Genomic DNA, 20,723 nt, shown 5'->3' with positions numbered 1-20,723 from the left:
CTTCACTGTACAGCAGAAACTAACACAACATTGTAAAGCAATTTTACTGCAATAAAAAAAAACATATGTTTTTGCACATAGAGATGCAGAAACACATACGACAAGACTCATGCCGAACGGTTCACAGTGATTTGGGGGGAGCGGGAGCAGAAGGGGAGACTTACAGAAGACTGACTTGCTGTATTTCTGTAAAGTGAGAATTTTTCAACAGCTACCCTGCATTCGTTCTGTTGTTAAATGAAAAATCTCAAAACACACTCAGGGACGTGGTTGTCACAAATGACAAAAACGGGCCTGGCACACACTGTGTGTTCCCTAAGAGTTGACGGAACTGAATTCACACACATGCAACCTGACACACACACAGAGCTATCTTTCTTCTTAGCCTCTTGAGACTAAGAATGCCACATCTAGCCTTCACGTTGTAAATTCACAGCAGTCAAACCATAAAGTGGACTTTGGAGGGTGTGCTTTCCTTGTCATATGTTCCAGATCCTTCCTGACGATGCTATCACCCTTTCTAGTCCCTCGGATCCCAGAGATGTCCCCGTTGTTGCTGCATGCTACAAGTGGACATCTTTATATACCTGAAGCAGTCAGTTAACTCTCCCTTCACCCAGAGGGAAGGGAAATGAAAATAAAAGCAGTCAGCCCGTCCGTGGGGTTCGGTGCACAGAGGCCAGGCTAGGGGTTGGGAGGCCCCGGCTCCAGCTCAGGAAGACTCTTTGCCTCTTCACCGACCTCACTTATCAAGCACCTGCTCTATCCACTCCACAGGGGTGATGTGAGCCTTCAAAGCGGCCGTGCCTGGAAGGGCTTGGGGAAGCAGAGACACCAGAGAACTGAAATCTGTGATTCTTAAAACACCGTGGGTCACTCTGATTCACGTCAAGCAATCAACTTCCTTTCAAACTATAAATTAGCCACTGTAATTAGCAAGATGAACACCAAATAGCTCATTTCTGCCGCGATGCAGAAGTAATTTACCTATTTAAAATAATTCAGGGGAAGGAGGTTTGATGCAGAAGTAATTTACCTATTTAAAATAAATCAGGGGAAGGAGGTTTTCAGGTTCTGTCTTTTTCACTAGTACATTTTCTAGCAGGAACCGGAGCTCCAGAAGAGTCCCTGGAACCAGGCGCTGGGGCCTCTAGTGTTCCCCTTGTACACCTGCACACCCCGGACCACCACTCTTCCACATGGGGGCTGCAATCACACACCCTTCCCCTTGCTTCTTCACTATTCCACCGCTGCAACAAACAGCACATTTCCAGAAGGCTTAATGTTACCATGTGATCGTATGGTATACCATGTATCGAGAGGCTTTCTGTGTGAGTTGGGGGGTGCAGGTAGAATTAGGGAACAATGTAGTTGACTATGATCTCTACGCCTGTCAGCAGTTCCTAAGCAAAAGATGATGCCAGAGGGGACTTCCCCGGTGGTCCAGTGGTTAAGACTCTGCACTTCCACTGCAGGGGGGCCTGGGTTCGATCCCTGGTCGGGGAACAAAGATCCCGCGTGCTGAGCAGTGTGGCCGAAAAAAAAAAAAAGATGATGCCAGAGAAGAGTAACAGGCTCCACATTGGCCCTGATCCAGATGTACCCTCCTTAGCCTGATCACCCCATCCTCCCCTCTTACATTTCACATACCCCAAGCTCACCGACCTCCCTGCTGCCTGTGCCCTTCGCCACCCCTGCCTCTGCAGAGTCCGCTCCTTCTCGCTGCAGTTCCCCGTCCCCAGTTTCCCTGGCAAACTCCCACTCTTCCTTCCAGGGCTTTCTCTGACTCACTCCAGCCACCACCCCCAGACTAGAAGCGATGGGGGAGCACTCACTTTGAGTGGCTAGCACGTGGCTTAGTAAAGCAGCTCAAGAAATGTGTTGAGTGAATGAATAAGTGAATGAGAACAGCCTCAGTCTGGATGGCGCTGGATTTGTAACCTTCTATTTACAAGCTGGACTTCTTTACTGGCCTCCAAGTTCTTTGAGAGCAGGGCATGGATGAACTTAGTGTTTACCAAGGTCCTGTGAGTGTACTAAGTGCTCAATACATGTTTATAGAACTATGGTATAGAGAACGGGTAAGCAACAAGGTCCTGCTGTGTAGCACAGGGAACTATATTCAATATCCTGTGAGGAACCAGAATGGAAACGAATCTGAAAAAGAATATATATATGCGTATAACTCAGTCACTTGGCTGGACAGCAGAAATTAACACAACATTGTAAATCAACTCTACTTCAATAAAATAAAATGCATTTTAAAAAAGGAAAACAAGGAATTAAAAGAAAAATGTAAACATACATGTTTGTTGAGTGCATGAATGAGCAGAGAAACGTCAGGGGGTCTTTGCCAGCCCATCTCTCCAAATCCAAAGTTATAAAGCTCAGAAGATATTCAGAAGTAACCTCTAGACCTCAGCTTTCCGAGCTATAAAGTGACACAGAGTTGAATGCCAAGATCTCCTCTAAGTTCTAAGACTATAATTTGGAAAGGTAGCAATTATCACAAATCCTGATCAAAAGCCTTGGCATTTGGCTGCTGTAGAAAAGATTATTCTGTAGCTCTTGTTCAGGTGCTCCATTTATTTGAAATGCTGAAAACCCTTCACCTTCAAGATAAACAAGTACCCAGCAGTGCTGGGTGCATGTGGAAGGCACATGTGGAAATTTCGGGAACATCAATGGAACTAGCATGGTTTCACAGGCTCTCGTGGGCTGTGTCGGAAATTGTTTATGTTTTTGTGATTGCTCAGATGGTGGAGCTTCTGGATACGGCAGCAAACACTGCCACGTATTTGATGAGTGCAGCTGATGCCAGAACTACCATCATGCAGGAGAGTCATTATCCTAAGAGGGACTATTTCACGCTGCTCTTAAAAGTGGCACTGCTGGGCTTCCCTGGTGGCGCTGTGGTTGGGAGTCCGCCTGCCGATGCAGGGGACGCGGGTTCGTGCCCCGGTCTGGGAGGATCCCACCTAGAGATGATCATACTAAGTGAAGTAAGCCAGACAGAGAAAGACAAATACCATATGATACTACTTACATGTGGAATCTAAAAAAAAAAAAAAAAAAGATACAAATGAACTCATTTACAAAACAGAAATAGGCTCACAGACATAGAAAACAAACTTATGGTTACCAAAGCAGAAGGGAGGGAGGGATAAATCAGGAGTTTGGGATTAAAATATACACACTACTGTATACAAAAGAGAGAACCACCAAGGACCTACTGTATAGCACAGGGAACTATACTCAGTATCTTACAATAAACTATCATGGAAGAGAGTGTAAAAAAAGAATATATATATGTATCACTAAATCACTTTGCTGTACACCTGAAACAAACACAACATTGTAAATCAACTCTATTTCAATAAAATTTAAAAATAAATAAATAAATTTTAAAAACTCAAAAAGAAAAAGTGGCAGTGCTTAGATGGAGTTCCTACCTGGGCTAAGCGTCAAATGAAAAAGGTTTCATCATTAGTGGTTACAGCAGACTGGAGGGCTACCGACTGATTTTATGAGCACCTACTATGTGCAAGGCAGAATCCTGACAAGGAGCGCTGAATAAAGCAAAGTCCTCTCCCTTTGAGGTGCCTCCACTGTAGCAGGGAAGACAGAGAGTAATGAGGAGAGATACAGACGCATAGCAAGTCAGGCAGTAGTAAGTACCACGGAGAAGAATAAGACAGGCTAAGGGGATGGAGGTTGCCTGGGCTGCTCCAGAAAACCCTTCTTCTAACTCTTTGCCTTATGTCAGCACTGCAGACAACAGGGCTTCTCCTGTTGGAGTGAAATTTCCTTTATTCCTATCAGGAAGGCCAATGAGCCAGGGTTTGTGAGCGTCATAAGAAGGGAGTAGAAACCTAAAATATGAGGCTTTTTGCCCCTGGAGTTAGAGCTGGCCGTTCCCAGTGGAGCCCCATGTAGACCCGGCAATTCTAGGAATTCGGGAGAACAGAGGTCCTTGACTTGCTGTCCTCTCGTTCTCTTTTTATTAGGCTAACTGCTAAGCACGTAAGGTCGATTAGTGCATCCCAGAAAGTATGTTTTTCTCTTGCTATGGCCTCCATAATAAAATATTTTAAGTTGATATAAGGAATCTAGCAATAATTCTGGAAATTGGACACATGAGGCTGCTGTTAGTATGTGTCTAATTATGGAGCCATTTATTCAAGCCAGTATCGAACATATGACACGTCGTGTGCCGGGTGTTGAGGGGAAGAGGCAGCCATGGGCTTCGCCACCAGGTCGCTTAGCATCTACTAGGACAGATGAGACGACTTTGCTATGCTCTACGGTCGGACACGGCTGAGCTGTGAGAGGGTCGGGGTGACGACAGCGGACGTTGCTTCAGGCCCTGGGGACAACTGTGCCTTCACAATGGCCTTTGAGCTGAGACTTGACCCAACCAGCCCACTGCCATGTGCGAGAATGACACGGTCCCGGGCTGAGTCAGGGCCCCTGGCCCCCAGATGCCCTGTGCCGTGTGTGCTGAGACCACCACAGCCAGGGCGACAACCCTGCGAGCCTGTGGGGGCAAGTCCCTGGGCTTCGCTCCTGACCTTCTCCCCCCTTATTCAGAGCCCCCTCGGGATTCTGCCTGGTCCCCTGCCTCAGCTTCCCCCCCCCCCAGTCTCCCCGCTTCTGGCCCTGTGCCCCGAGTCGATTCTCCACACGGCAGCCAGGGCGATCTCTTAAATACCTATGTTAGAGGGAGCACCTTCCGAAGGCATCCCATCACCCTTGAAGCAAAATCCAGATCCTCACCGTGGCCCGAAAGCCCTTCAAGATTCTGCCCCGGCAATTTCTCCCACCTCCCCGCCTACCATGCCTCCCTTCCATCCCTCCACTGCAGCCACGCTCTTCCTGCTCTTCCCCAAACAAACCAAGCTCACCCCTGCCCCAGGACCTTAGCACATCCCCTCCTCCGGGAACGCTCACCTCCAGAAACCACATGGTTCTCCCTTACTTCTTGTTAAATCATCCCCTTAGAGAGGCCTGCCTTAACTACCCTCCAGATTAGGCCCCTTTCCCTCCCTCCTTCATGGGATGTCTCATTAGCTGATGTCATATATTTGTTCATTTTCTTGCTAACTGTCTGTCTTCTTCACCAGCTATAAATGTCACGAGGGCACAGACTTTGTCTCTTTTGTCTATCTTGCTCAGTGCCTGATACCTGGCACAAACAAGGTGTTTAATAAATACATGTGAAATGAGCCCCACAAAGACACTGGGGTATTAGATTCAACACACCTCTCGGCCCTGTTCTCATCAGCCAACGCCAGCGTTCCACTTCCTTGAGCGCTGAATGGCTTCCAAATATCTATCTTTGGGTTGGACCTCTCATCTGAGTTCCAGGCTCAAATATCCAATTGCTTACTGTATATTTCACTGGATTCCTCAAAGACTCCCTAAGAGGATGCCCGCCCAGCCCTGCTCTCTCCTTCTCACCCCGTTTCCACACACCGACCTGCTCCCATTTCTTCTGTCCGTGAGCGGTGCCACCCTCCACAGCCCGCACAAGCCAGACATCTGAGGGTCCCTGCTGAAGCCTCCTTCTCCTCTCCCACCCCCATCCAACTCATCCAGCCCCGTGGCCACGACCGTGATCCAGGCCTCCGACGTGTCTCTCCTGGACTACTGCTGTCATCTTATAACCCAGGGGTCCCCCACCCTCCGGGCGCGGACCACTACCAGTTCACGGCCTGTTAGGAACTGGGCTGCAAGCCGCTCCCCATCACTCGCATTACCACCTGAGCCGCCATCCGTGGAAAAACTGTCTTCCACGAAACCGGTCCCTGGTGCCAAAAAGGTTGGGGACCGCTGTTATAACTGGGTTCCCTGTATCCACCTGCGGGCCCTTCCACCTGTCGTGTTCACAGGGGGCACCTGCGGCCCTGTCACTCCTGTGCTTGAATCTGTGGTCGCTCCCCTGAGCTCTTAGGAAAAAGATCAGAATCCTTAACTGGGTCTACAAGCCGGCTGGATGCTCCACCAGGACACACGGATGCAGCTGTGCAGGTGGTCAAAGGCTGAAATCCTTTCATCCTTCTCGGTCAGTCCCCCTACTCCTGCCGTTCTGGTCCCTCCCCAAGACCCTTCTCCTCACTCGGCAACCAGAGGGTCAACGTGGGGCGCAGCAGGAAACACTGGCGCACACGTGCCCGCACTCGTGATGCACACACACGGCTCGGGCCCTGGGGCACGCTGACCCAGTTGTTGGCTGCTGTGACCATTGTCCCTGCCTCTCGGGTCCGGCACAGCCCTGAGGTCGCCTCTCCGGCCTCATCCGGTCCCTGTTCTCTCCACCTGCAGCCGTTCTGGCCGCCACTAAACTCTCCAGGCTTTCCTCTGCCTCTGGAATGTTCTTCCCTCCCCTCCGTCATTAACCCCATCTCACCCCTCAGCTCAATATCTCTTCCTCCAGCAGTCTTCTCTGACCTCCAGCCCTACCCCACAGCTCTCACGGCCAGTAGAGTATAGTTCAGAGAGGATATGAGGATAACGGCTTTTTCCTTTTTTTAACCACTAAATTCCTAAAGCCCAGCTCTACACGTGAGGAGGTATCCAGGAAGGCATTGGCTACCCGGGTCTGAGGCTTGAAAAATGCTTGGATCAATGAAAGACGCGGGTATTCATGGAAAGATACTGACGTAGGCGCATGTAGACATGTGTCCTTGCGTGTGGACTTGTTCTTTTCTATAACTATAATCATGGTGATCAAAATCAGCGGACATAATCTATGCAATAAGAAAGCTGCCCTGAATATTCAGATGTCTCTTAAATAAGCCTCTTTTCACACTACTTAGCGTAATTGTTTCCGAGTATGGCAAACAACTCCTATTCTTTCCACGAAACATACTCTTTGAAAGCGTGTGGCTTATATAAGGATCAGCATTTGCCGTATTACTGCTCTCATGGTCCACTGGCTCCAAAGATTCAAGCAAAAGCAAATTCTCGAGCCATGACCCCAGGACAAGAGCCTGTTTTTATCTTCTCAAAACAGCGAATGCGCGCTTTAAAGAGAAGCAGCTCTCATCCCATAAGGAGGACGAGTCTGTGCGCATCACAGGGCAAGGGCGTTGCCCGGATGGTGCGCTGAAGTTAACCGAGGTTCAAGTTCTGGCCCCTCTGCGCCCCACCGTTCAGTCCTCTCCCCGCTTCCCCGCCCCGCCCAACACGCTCCACTCCGAGCAAAAGCCAGATCGCCTGTTAACACCAGACGGAGGCTCCAGCGACGCTGGCACTCCTGGGCGGGTCTGCAGCTCTGCCCCTGCGGCAGCACAAGACAAAGAGCAGCAGGGCCCAGATCTCGGGGAGGGGGTGAAGGAGCCGCGGGGGCTAACCCAGCAGGAGGGGCTGTGCACCCGGGGAGCCCTCCTTTCACACACCCGTCCCCCATATTATTTCCTCGCCTGCAGCAGTTAGCAGTTTCCTCTGGCGCTAAGCCCATCGGAAAGCGTGTCCATAAAGTGCAAATGTTTCCTCATGCTCCTGGAGCCTGAGATGAACCGAGGAGGTGCCTTAGAGGGGCAACGGCAAAGGGACAGGCCATTCACACGCCGGGGCCTCACCAGCAGCAGCCCGATCGGGACCGAGCCCCTCCCGGTGTCATCAGAATCTTCCAATTTCACACGGAAAATCAGCTCTGGCTCAGGGCTTAGGGACATGCAGCTGCCCCCATTTCTGCTAAGTGGCTCCTTTGAGAGCTGGCGTCTTAACCCTTGGAAGGCCTCTGAGGGGCTGGTGTGTCTCAAGCGGGAGCGCTGCGGACACTCAGCTGGGTTTCTGGGCCTGAACAAAGGAAGCCAGAACTCGCATCCCTGCCGCCCAGAAATGCATCCGCGGGGGTCCCCACGGGGCTGGGGGGTGGCTGGCGACGCCACCCCCTCTCCTGAGCCCTCTGACCTCCGGACTCTCCCTTGGCCCCCAGACTTTGCTCCTGCTGTCCCCCCCGCCATGGAAGAAATGGGTCCAGAGTGCCAATCTCGCCAAAGGAGACCTTTAGGGCTGTACATTTACTTAGAATCGCCTCGAATGTCCTCAGGCCTGTGGACGCGCGCAGGCTGGGATATTTGGGTGGAGGGATGACAGAAGGGGGCTTGCTTCTCCCCATCTAGTTTGCACCGCCAAGTCCGTCCACACGCCTGTCTCCCCTCTGAAGTTCACGGCCATGGCTGCTGCTTCATATCACACACCTACTTGTTTCCCATCACACACCCCCCGCCCCATCCTCTCTGATCTTCCAGCTGTGGATTTAGACCACAGAAGACCAACTGGACCCAAAAGGGGTCTTGGTACAGGGTATCGTTTATCTTGAGTAGGATGAGGGCCAGGAAAGTGAGGCCGAGGGGCCGGGCCCAGAGGCACGCCGCCAGCGGAAGAGTTAAGCTGCATTCCTGGTGTTTCCCCTGCTGGCCTGTAAAAGTCATCGAGTCCAGCACGACACGGATGGCCCCTGAGGACGCCGTGCTCCTCCGTGAAATAAGCCAGTCACAAAAGACATACACTGCATGAGTCCTCTGATATGCATGAGGTACCTGGAGCAGTCAGATTCCTAGAGGCAGACAGGAGGTTGCTGGTCGCCAGGGGCTGGAGAGGAGGGAAGGGTGAGTTGCTGTTTAATGGGTGCAGAGTTTCAGTTTTACAAGATGAAAAGAGCCCTGGGGATGGAGGCTGGTGCCATCCATGGATGTACTTAAGGCCACTGAACTGTACACTTACAAATGCTTAAGATGGTCGATTCTATGTTATCCGCTTTTCACCACAATGAAATACAATTTTTTTAATGGTTAAGATGATTTTTTTAAAAGTCACAATCGGTAACTTTCTTCTCAATCAGAAACGGAATCAGCTGGGTACCTGAACAACTGGCAGAGACCAACAAACACAACAGAAGTCATCTGATCCACGGCCCTGGCCACACCCCTGTCCTCCTTCTTGGGAGTAAGATCCTCTCTATTCAGTCAGTGCCTAGATTTCTGGCCCCAAACCTGACTCTCTGTCCTCCAATCCATCCTGCACACTTTCAGTCCCCTCCCCCTCCCCAAACCAAGCCCTGTCACTCAGCACCAGAAACATCCAGAGAAGCCCTTTCAGCCGCACTAGTTCTCAGTCTCTGTCAACGTACGACAGAGCAAGCCCTCAGCACTGCTTCCTTCTCAGCCCAGCAGCGCACCCACAAAGGCCGCTGGTGGACAAAGGAGACGAATGTCTCCACTGACACAGCATCCTTCAAAGGCCCTTCCTCCAGCCCACTTTCAAAGGCCACAAGTTCTAAGAGGGAAGCAGGGACCAGCCATGACTTCTAAGGGGAGAGGCCGCAGGGGATGGAGCTGGGTGCAGCCCACACCGTTCGGGCACCAGCGCTTCTCTATGGGGCCCTGGGCCGCTGCAGGGCCACAAACAGCAGGGTTAGGGCCTTCAGCGGGCGGGAGCCCTGAGGGATGTTTGAGGCCACTGGGGAAAGGTGAAGAGAGGCAGATTCCAGCCTTCAGGAAAGGGCACCAGGCGAGAGCCGCTCTTCAGAAACCACATGCCTGCCTGCACCCTGCATCTCACTTACCTGGTTACAGGTGTTAATGTCTACCCCATTCCGCAGGTGGTCCAAAGCTTTGTCCAAGTTACCTGATCTTGCTGCCCTCAGAAAGCTGCTAGCAGCATCGGCCTGTGAGGAGAAAGAGTAGCTGTGAGTGGGTCTGTGTGACAAAGATCTCACGATCCATTCAAGCCCAGAGCTGCAAAAAAAGGGCCAAGGTCACGGCGGCGGCCAGCACACCCTCCTGTTCAGGTGCCCACCATGGTCCGCAGGCGTGTACGGGCCTGGAGCCCCTGGACAGACCGCTCTCGGCCCACGTGCGGGGCGGCCTTCAGAGCCCAGCCTCCCTTCCTTTTGGTGTTTTTATGAGCAAGCGATCTTGGCTAGGATCCGGGAGGGGCCGGCCTCCGAGAGGGTTCCCATTCCACCAGTGACCACTCAGCAGGCCTGGCGTCTCACTGCCTCGATGCTTCCACAGGCTCCGCCTTCCTCCTGAGGAGCCCGAATCACACTGCCCGGCCCCACCCACTGAGTCACAGACGGAGGCACCACAGGAACCAGACGCAAGCTCTTTGGTGCTATTTTGTGGTTTTGTTTTTAAGTAAACAGCGCATAGCGCTTACTACGTGCCCAGAACCATTATCGGCACTTGACATATAATATGTATCAACACACACACGCACACACAGAGATGCATTTCGTCATTTAAAATAGCCCCAAGAGGTAAGTACTATTGCCGTCCCCATTTTACAGATGAGGGAACGGAGGCCCAGAGAGCCCAAGTGACTTGTGCAGGTTCACACAGCAGGGACGAGGCACAGCAGGCAGTCTGGCTCTGCCACCTGACCTGGCAGGTGCCCCTCGCCAGTTTTCCTGAACGACAGTAAAGCACTTGGGGTCTGGATGCTGAGGCTGGGGGGATGGCAGACAACTGCAGGGGCTCCGAGTAGCTCCCCTGCATTAGGGGGGGGCCCTACAGTCTGCAGGTACCTCTGCTCCTGTGTCCTTATCTGTAAGCCAGGGAGGGAGGGGGGCCAGGCCTTTCCGGCACCCTGGCTGTGGAGCTGAAAGGAAATATTATACATGATTATAATTATTACATCAGCACCAGCGCTGAGCGCGGAGCTTGCACGCAGTGTGCACTCCGGGTGAGTTTAACAGGTGAGAGCTGTCACGTGACGAGCCGCGTGTGAAGCGGGGGGAGGTTAGGGTTGGGGGGCTTAGGCCGTTCCTCCAGAAGATCCACCCAGGGGTGCTCTGTCTCCTTCCATGCTCCCCTCCTCCAAGAACGTGCTGTAGTGGGCTGAACCGCGGCCCCCCAAGATACGCCTGCACCCTAACTCCTGGAGCCTCTGAATGTGACCTTACTTGCAAAAAGAGTCTTTGCAGATGTAATTATGTTATGGGTCTTGAGATGAGATTGTCCTAGATTACCTAGGTTGGCCCTAAATCCAGCGATAAGTGTCCTTATGAAAGACAGAAGAACACACACACACACACACACAGACACACACACACACACACACGAGATGTAGGCAGAGGTCGGAGTGACACGGCCACAAGCCAAGGAAGCTGGCAACCAGCAGAAGCTAGAGGCGGTCAAGAACAGTGTCCCCTGGAGCCTCCGGAGGGAGCGTGGCCCTGCTAACACCCTGATTCAGACCTCTGGCCTCCAGACTGTGAGAGAAGATATTTCTCCTGTTTTAAGCCACCAAGTTTGTGGTACTTTGTTAGAGCAGTCACAGGAATGATGGTCCCTAAACATGGAAGATTCAAAATCTACAGCCAACAATCTCAGTGTCCTACAATTAAACCAAAGCAGGCCTGCACACGTTCACCAATTAAACAGTTAATCCAGGGCAGGAAAGATTCTCCAGCCTTACAGATCTTCACACCCGAGGGCTGCCCCGTGCCCCCGTCCCTGCCACCTCAGGCCTCTAGTGCTGCTCTAGAACTCCTGGCCGACCCCTCGCTGACCTTCCTAAAATCCTGATGTCCTGCCAGCCCTCCCCGACTCCAGGCCCGCAAGGGTCCTGCTATAACCCAAGCTCAGACCCAAGCTCTGAGTCTGCTGGTTCACGACACACGGGGATCTCCATGCCACCAGCAGGGCAGGAGGGCCCCTTCCCCCTCCCTCCCTGTCCCCCGCCACGGCATTCCCACGCTCTGTCTCCCACCGGGCCCACACCCTCACTGTCCGGGGGTCCTGACCTCCTCTCATTTGTTATGCCCGATCTCGTCTTTCTTCCTAGCGCACTCAGCCCCTATGTCCTCGATGATGCTAACCTTGGACACTCAATACTTACCATCTTTAAATCTAGGAACAAGAGCCTGATTTTTTAAAAAATACATTTTAAATACACCTTCCTCTAGTTCTTATATTTATACAAGGCTTGTCTCCCCCCACCAAATTGTTGGCTTCTCGGGGCAGGGACCAAATCTTCAATCACTTTGGAATCCTTCAAAGCATGAAGCAAGTGCTAGGCCAAGACCTCCCTTGGCCTAAAACACAGGGCACCTAACATCCCCAGGCTCCTCGGCAGGGCATCTGTAGGGAAGGAATTATTTCAGAAATGAGGATTAATCTGTTGGTTCCTCATGAGCTGGATTCCCAGAAAAATCAGGCTCAGGGTTCAGTCCCTCTGAAAATGTCTGTCTGTGCCTGCCGGTTCAGAAAGCCTGTCTGGACTCAGCTGTCTGGAAAAAAATATAGTACATTATTTCCCCAAAATGAGAGTATTAGAGAAAGACACATCTCCCACTTGTCCAAACTCTCTTCTGCAGCACAATCACAGGATGCGGGGTGAAAACCTAAGCGTGGTGGATACAAAGAGATGTGACACCAACTAATGACACTGTCACTATTCAAAGCGTTGAATCTAGGAAGCAAAGGAGAATATTTATGACAGACAGACAAGCAGATAAACAGAGGGCTGCGGAAGCCCAACCTGGATGAGGCTGAAGAAGGCTCAGGAGTTTCTGTTGTGTGTCTAATTGAACCATGAAATTATCATACTAATATCAATCAATTCTATCTTTCAATCCTGATCACAACCTGTGAGGCAGGTATAATTATTATGTCCATTTTAGAGGTGACAAAACTGAGGTTTGGAGAGGTTAATAACTTGCCCAAGTTCTGTGTTAGTTAACACTCAGGGATTCAGCCCAGGACTCCATGAATCAAGGCAAAACCTTCCTACCGCCCTTGACCCCGAGGTGCATTCTCAGCGATTTCAAACCTGAGGGTGACCAGAAAGCCATGACAGGTGTAGGGGCTGGGAGGGCCCCCATGCCTTTCCCAATTAAACAGTGAATCTATGGCAGAGAAAGGGTCCCCGGCAGGTGCCGGCTCTGACCCTGACCTGCTGCGTTGAGGCCAAGACAGGCCTCTAGGAAGGAATCATCCAGTCCCAGTCCTTCCCTTCCCTGATGATAAAACTGATGGTAAAAATAAAGTGACCAGCTAAGGTCACCTAGACAGTTAGAGGTGAAGTTCAATTGCTAAGGCTTTTTCATTTTCTTTTTAGTCTTCTCTGGGCATAGAGTTGTCAGGACCCAGGTAGGATCCTCAGGGTATCTTAACAGGTGGATTGTAGGTAATAATGGTGTCATTCCACTATGTATCCCCCAGTTTAATGCTACAACTTATTTCCTGAGGTCCTGTTTCAAGTCCAGAATCCTGCTAGGGCAAAGAGAGAGAGTAAAAATTCTGAATATAGGTCTCTGCCCTCGTGATTTGAAAAACAAAGTGACAGAGTTAGAAAGTGATCCATTCCACAAGCACGCAGTGGGCACCTCCTAGGTGCCAGAGAATATTTCAGCTGCAGAGCAAATGGCCCTCTTTGGAATATGAGACCCACTCTTGCCCTCTTGTTCTGCTGAACCTCTAACTCAATTTCCTGCAAGTTAATGACCTGTCCTAGGTGCCGTTTCCTGGTGCGTCTAGGAACAGTCTGTAACCCAGTAGGGCAGAAAGAGAGTCAAAAGAATCCAATATGCTCCATTTAGAATATTTACCGGAGTAAATACCAACCAGAAAAACAACAATAATGACAAAATACGAACCAGACTATCTCAGCGCTAGGATAAATTAGAACAGAGTCCCTGGCCCTCCCTGAGTGCCCCGTCCCTGCAGGGCAGCCTCAGAGAGGCCTCTCTGTGTGGAGAGACCAGAGGAGCTAAAGAAGGCTGCCCGTTGCGTCCAGAAAAATCAGTCCACGATGGCCCTAAACCCTGTACCACCACCGAGAGCTGTCACCCCTCTGAGGACCCACACCAAGGCTGCCCACTTGCGCCTTTGCCCCTTCCGCATCTTGAGCTTTATTTTAACCTAATTTTACCCGTGAGAAAACTGCCAGCACTGAGGGGAGGAGGGGGCACACACATCTCATTGCATACCCGGCCCACATCCCTACAGATTAACCCATGTGATGTCCCCGAACTTCTTTTCACAATGAAACAAGTTACCTTCATAAAGCCCTTCCTATGTGTTAAGCCCTCCGCACCGACTCCTTAACTCCTGTTAAGCCCTCCGCACTGGCTCCTCCCAATAATCTCCAGAGGCAGGTACTTTCATTGTCTCCTCTTCACAGATGAGGTAAATGAGTCACAGAGACGTCAAGCATCTTGTCCGAGGTCACACAGCGAATCCTGGCTGGGCAGGAATCTAAGCAGTGCTTCCTCATTAGCCATGTTCTAGTGCCCAGAGATTCCGCTCCAGTTCAGCTCTGGCTGGAGGGAGCCTTCCGCCTGCACTCAGAGGTTGTGCCCACTTCAGCCCTCGCTTCAGGAGGAAGGAAGCAGAGGGGAAAGCAAGGGAATGGAATTCCTCTTGGGGCTCAAGTTCTCATCAGGGCTGCTCGTCGGAAAAGGGAGGTGAACCCTGGGTTACCTGAGACGCCCGACTATTATTAAACCTGCACTTCCTGAGTGGGGCAATACGAATATAGCAATAGATAAGTAGCAGAGGGGACTCCAGTGTCCGGGGAGGGAGAGCCGGAAGCAGGCAGCTAAATGTCAGCAAGCCTGCACCCAGGGGCAGGGGAGGCTGCCGAAACACCGGAGCCAGGCGGAGTGTAGGTTTAGACCAGGTGGGAGAACCCAGGGCCCCCTCACGCCTTCTCTGGGGCTTGAGATGGCCTGAGTTTTCCCAGGACAAATCATGACTGACTTTTTCAAGGTCTCCCAGTGCAAAATCTCATCTAAAAAGATGAATGGAAACTGAGCTCTCGTTAATTTCTGTAAACAGTGATAAGACAGCATCTCCTTCCCAAAGGGTCTTGCTTGGGCAAAAGGCAGAGTCACCGTCCGAACTCCCAGTAGAGGTTCTGGACCTTTTCCTGAGGGGCTGCAGCACGTCCAGAGACCAAGTACAGCAGGGCGGTGTTTGGCCTGTATATGGGGGCTGCCTTCACATCTGAGAGTCCCTTCATACTCAGCACCCGGGTGTTCCTTGGAGCCCAGGTCGGGCCCCCAAGAAAGAACAGGTACTGCCCGCCTGCACACACCTGTGTGGCCCCGGCATCAGGCTACTGACGACAGAGAAACAGAAGTGAACCGTGGGCCCCACTGTGCGTTTTCATTAGGTTTCTTTCATTTTTCTTTCCAGAAAGTTGTGCTATTAAAGGTGTCCCTGAGGAAACGAGGTGTGTAAGCCAGAGTCCCGGGTCCTCTTATGACCTCTCCGCACAAGTACAAGGCCTTGGGGAAAACCCCGTTCATTCCTGAGCTCTTCCAGCTTCATGCTGGGAGGCTGGGTGATGCAGGATGTGAGAAAAGCCACAGCGGACCCTGACGGTGGACAGACCTGGCGTGGAGCCCTGCTCCGCCACTTGATGCTGTGCCTCGCACAAGTTCCCAGACCTCAATTCCATTGCTAAAATGGGGACAGGGCACAGCTCGCCGGGGGGCGGGGGGCCGGCTGCCTCTCACCCCCATTCATTTCCCGCTGGCTCTGGACCTCCGGGCGCTCTTGTTTCTAAGGTCCGGGGCTCAGGCGTGCCGCGGGCGCCCGAGGCGGCCCTTCTCCGGCCAAGGCCAAGGCCGGGGCATCCCCGCGGGTCCGAGCTGGTCACCGCGAGGGGCGGCCGGTCGCCCCCCGCCGCAGAGCCAGCCCGGCGGGACTGGCCTCCGGGCGCCTCCGCGCGCCCGCCCGGCCGCCCGGCCACGGGTCCGGCCGCCTCCCGGCACCAGCCCCTCCGCGGCGGCGGCCTCCAGGCCAGAGGAATCTTCCTCTGGACCCCGCTAGAAGCCTCGGCGCCCGCGGACGCGAGGCGACAGCAGGGCGGCCGGCGCGCGCCCCCGCCCGCGCCCGCGCCCGCGCCCGCGCCGGGGAAGTTGGCGGCCGGCGGCCGGCGAGCCCGCGGCGGGGGGCGCGGCGGCGGGGGCCCCGCCCGGCGCGGGCCGGCCTCGCACTCGCGGCCGGCGCGCGCCCCCGCCCGCGCCCGCGCCCGCGCCGGGGAAGTTGGCGGCCGGCGGCCGGCGAGCCCGCGGCGGGGGGCGCGGCGGCGGGGACCCCGCCCGGCGCGGGCCGGCCTGGCACTCACCGCGGCGTCTGCACCCGACCTGCGCGGTCGCGCTGCCATCGTCCGGCGCCGGCGCGGAAATCCGAGCCCGCGGCCGGCTCCCCTCCCCCGTTATCTGCTCGGCGGCACGCGGAGCGCCAGCAAGTTAAGCGGCATCAGGCTAAAAATACAGGCGCCCGCCGCTCGCCTCGGCTCGGCCGGGCTCCGGCGCGCGGACCCTGGCGCCCGCCCGCCCGCCCGCCGCTAGTGGGGCCGCTTCATTTCCTCCTCATCCCGGCGTCTGACGCGCAAGGGCACGCGGAGCGATCTCCGGAGACGAGGCCCCCGCGACCGAGCCCCGCGGCGCGAAGCGCGTGGAGGGCCGCGTCCTGCTGCTGCAGGCGGGAGGCGCACACGTCCAGGCGCGGTGAGGAGCCCCACGCCGCATGGCGCTCCCGCCCTGCCTCTTGCCTCGCCGACCGCCCGGGGGAGTGGGCCCCGGGGCCGGCGGAGACGGCCAGGGCGAGCGCAGCAGAGGCTATTTATGCCCCACCACCGATCTGCACGCTTCCAGCTCTTGCAGCGTGTCCTGAGATGCCATCTCATCAGCCTCTTCCAGCTGCTGCCGGGAGCCGCGCGGCGGAGTGAAGCTGAGACGCGGATCTGTTACTACGTCTCCCTCATCCCTCCAGTGTGACGGTGTTTTAGGGGATGTCACCCAAGGCCGGAGGAGGCTCCCAGATTCTGCTCCGGGACCATCCTCACCTTCTGACGCGCAAGGGAACGCGGAGCGATCTCCGGAGACGAGGCCCCCGCGACCGAGCCCCGCGGCGCGGGCGCGTGGAGGGCCGCGTCCTGCTGCTGCAGGCGGGAGGCGCACACGTCCAGGCGCGGTGAGGAGCCCCACGCCGCATGGCGCTCCCGCCCTGCCTCTTGCCTCGCCGACCGCCCGGGGGAGTGGGCCCCGGGGCCGGCGGAGACGGCCAGGGCGAGCGCAGCAGAGGCTATTTATGCCCCACCACCGATCTGCACGCTTCCAGCTCTTGCAGCGTGTCCTGAGATGCCATCTCATCAGCCTCTTCCAGCTGCTGCCGGGAGCCGCGCGGCGGAGTGAAGCTGAGACGCGGATCTGTTACTACGTCTCCCTCATCCCTCCAGTGTGACGGTGTTTTAGGGGATGTCACCCAAGGCCGGAGGAGGCTCCCAGATTCTGCTCCGGGACCATCCTCACCTTTTCGTGCGGTCATTTCGGGGACAGATGTCAAGACCCTGTCGGGGGGCGGGGGGTGACACCAGGGATTACGTTGAGTGAAGAGCAATGGCCAGCAGAAGCAGTGACAGGGATTGTCACAGCCGCTGGCGATACTGCTTGGCCCAACATGGGTGTTCTGTGTCATGAGCCCAGCTTCATGCTCTCTTCAAACAGCAGTTTAGACACGACACCAAATGCTCTTTTCGCACCCCTCCTGCCCCGAAGCATGGGGGGCACCGGACAGCTGTGTGTTTGGGAAGAATTAACCCACTGAGTACCTGTTAGGTGAAGGACATATTGCGTTACCTCATTTAACCGTCGCAGGCACCTCTTGAGGTAGAAGATGCTACTGTAGTTGTGTGGATGGAGAAGCTGAGCCCAGGGAGGTTAAGGTCAGGACCAAGGTTACTACCAGTAAACAGAGGGTCCGGCTGACCCAAAGCCCTTCCATTAGCAACACTGGCAAGATCCCCAGCCCAAGTGTGCCCAGTGCCAGGAGGGGACAATGCACGGGATACCCTGAGGTTAGAAAAAACTGAGTGTTTTCCACGGTAAGATGCTCTTGTAAATTGGTGGAACCACTGTGGAAAACAGTATGGAGGTTCCTCAGAAAACTAAAAATAGAACTACCATATGATCCAGCAATTCCACTCCTGGCTATTTATCCGAAGAAAACAAAAACACCAATTTGCATGCACCTCAGTGTTCATAGCAGCATTATTTACAATAGCCAAGACACGGAAGCAACCTAAGTGTCCATCAACAGATGAATGGATACAGAAGATGTGGTACATATAGACAATGGAATATTACTCAGCCATGAAAAAGAATGAAATTTTGCCATTGGCAACAACGTGGATGGACCTGGAGGGTATTATGCTTAGTGAAACTGAGTCAGACAGAGAAGGACAAACACTATGCGTTTTCACTTATATGTGGAAACGGAACCATAAAACAAATGATTATAATAAAACAGAAATAGATTTACAGATACAGAAAACTAGTGCTTACCAGTGGGGAGAGGGGTGAGGGAAGGGCAAGATAGGGGAAGGGAATTAAGAGGTACAAACTACTGGGTATAATATAAATAAGATATGAGGATGTAATGTACAGCACAGGGAATATAGCCCATATTTTATAATAACTTTAAATGGAGTATAAGCTATAAAAATATTAAATCACTATGCTGTACACCTGAAACTAAAAACTAATATAACATTATAAACTATCTCTACTTCAAGTAAAAGAAAAAAGTAAGGTGCTCTTCAAATCCATTCGACAATTAGGGGAACGTCCCAAATAAATGGAATAAATAAGGATCAAGAGAGAAGGACAGGATGTTGCCGAAAAAGAGTGATCTGAAGTGTATAATGCAACTAACCTCTCCCATGTGGATGAAAACACTGGAATTTGAAGGCAGCAGCATCAGAATTTTCCACGCCTGAGACCCTCAACACCATCAGAGGACAGGCAACCTCTGGAAGGTGGAAAACGCCACACCCCTGTACCAAAGGCAGGTGTCTGGCTGGGGGAGTCACCACGGCCCCTCCTCCGAGCACAAAAATGCACACATTTTAAAGACACGGGTTACCCTACAGGTCTCTTGCTCTGTGCTTCTTAAAACTGCCTCTCAGATTTGCTAAAAGCCTCTACATAGAGAGCTTCAATTAATAAATTATGGTTACTGGAACAGCCCTGATCATAGCCCAGTGCAATATCTGAAGGGATTCCAAAGCACTGTTCCAACATTAATATTTAGAGAGAGAGAGAAATGCCCTACTCAAATGGCAGATGAACAATATGAACAATATAACTGTTTCAAAAGCACTAATTCAATTGACTCACACGAGGAACTGAAAAATAGACCATTTTTAACAGCTGTATTGAAGTGTAACCAACACACTGTAAACTGCATATTTAAAATGTACCACTTAGTAAGTTTATATATATATATATATATATATATAACCCTATAAAACCCTCTACAATCAAGACAATGTACCTCCAAATTTAAAATGTACCACTTAGTAAGTTTATATATATATATATATATATATAACCCTATAAAACCATCTCTACAATCAAGACAATGTACCTCCAAAATCACCTCCAAAAGTTTCCATCTGCCCCTTTGTAGCCCCTCCCGTTGGTCCCTACCCTTGCCAACACTTGGTATGGTTAGTCTCAATTTAGACATTCTAATAGATGTGTAGTAGTATTTCATTGTGGTTTTGATCTGCATTGCCTAATAACTAATGAGCCTAAACATCTTTTCAGGGGCCTACTTGCCATCCACATAACTTCTTTGGTGATGTATCTGTTCAAATCTTTTGCCGATTTTTAAATTGGGTTGTTTGTTTTCTGATTGCTGAATTTTGAGAGTTCTTTCTAGACAGCACATCTGTTTTAAAGGTGAGATGAACTGAGATCTTACACGTAAAGTGAAATGTTCAAAGTTAAATAGCAAAAGTTCCCAACCCAATTCTGATACCCAGGTAGTATAACTCCTAAGCCCAGGGTTCTTTATAGCATAATTGCTATGGGTTATATACAATCACAAAGAAAAAAGATGAACTAATCATAGTGGACCAGAAGCTGAATACAACCCATAGTACTGTTGAGAGAATGGGTAAGGGACTGAGGTATTATCAGAGGACTTGAGTACTCAGGACTGCCAAAAATTCTGTTTGTTTTTTTTTTTTGGCTGCGCTGGGTCTTGGTGGCTGCGCGCGGGTTTTCTCTAGTTGCGGCGAGTGGGGTTTACTCTTCGTTGCGGTGCGTGGGCTTCTCGTTGCAGTGGTTTCTCTTGTTGCGGAGCACGGACTCTAGGCAAGCGGGCTTCAGTAGTTGTGACAGGTGGGCTCAGTAGTTGCGGCTCGCAGGCTCTAGAGTGCAGGCTCCCTAGTTGTGGTGCGAGGGCTCAGTTGCTCCGCAAGGACTGCCAAGAATTCTTGACTCTGGTTGTGACCTCAGTAGGGTTGAGGTTTTGCAACTTAGATATGCAGAGTTGGACAAAGCCCAAGAGGAGAAGAAGGAAACAGCTTCAGGCACGTTATCCAATAAGGCCTGAGGTTAAAGGACCTGGGATGATCGATATTAAAGAAGAGAAGGCTCAAGGAGATAGCCCTTAAGATGTAAACCTCTCCAGCGCTAGAGCGTGGATCTCAGATTGGGACTACTTCTATGGTACCCCTTTCCAGGTGCCATAACCATCATGATTCAATTATAAGCCTCCTACAGGTAGAGGCAGCTTGGTTCACGTGTCCTGCATTCCAAGTCCGTCTCCTTCACTTTTCCCACCTGCCCCCCTATGTGACTAGCACAGACCTGGGCAGTGGTGCTGACTGCTGTATGAACATTTCCTTAGGTCATAAGGAAACTGTAGATCATGGGGTGAAATTGACGTGGAGAAGGTTTAGAT

At 52.3% G+C, this 20,723-nt stretch overlaps 1 protein-coding gene across 4 annotated transcripts in view; it reads right to left on the bottom strand.

Moving 5' to 3' along the window:
* The window catches only part of ANK1 (ankyrin 1), a 100,205-nt gene extending 83,974 nt beyond the window's left edge, over nucleotides 1-16,231 (bottom strand). Inside the window, exons 1-2 of one of the 4 annotated variants that reach the window (XM_028482127.2) lie at nucleotides 16,093-16,231; nucleotides 9,575-9,676 (exon numbers count right to left, since the gene is read on the bottom strand). In XM_028482127.2, coding sequence (XP_028337928.2) covers nucleotides 9,575-9,676; nucleotides 16,093-16,131 — 141 coding nt within the window. In that variant the 5' untranslated portion in view covers nucleotides 16,132-16,231. Of the gene's footprint in view, nucleotides 1-9,574; nucleotides 9,677-14,014; nucleotides 14,036-15,478; nucleotides 15,539-16,092 lie in introns of those variants that run through there. The other 3 variants (XM_055080976.1, XM_055080974.1, XM_055080975.1) reach the window with 3 other exon arrangements.
* Nucleotides 16,232-20,723: the final 4,492 nt, after the last annotated feature.

This window comes from Physeter macrocephalus, chromosome 20 (assembly GCF_002837175.3).
Source record: "Physeter macrocephalus isolate SW-GA chromosome 20, ASM283717v5, whole genome shotgun sequence".
Lineage (NCBI taxonomy): Eukaryota > Metazoa > Chordata > Mammalia > Artiodactyla > Physeteridae > Physeter > Physeter macrocephalus.
This window is presented reverse-complemented; position numbering and strand designations above follow the sequence as displayed.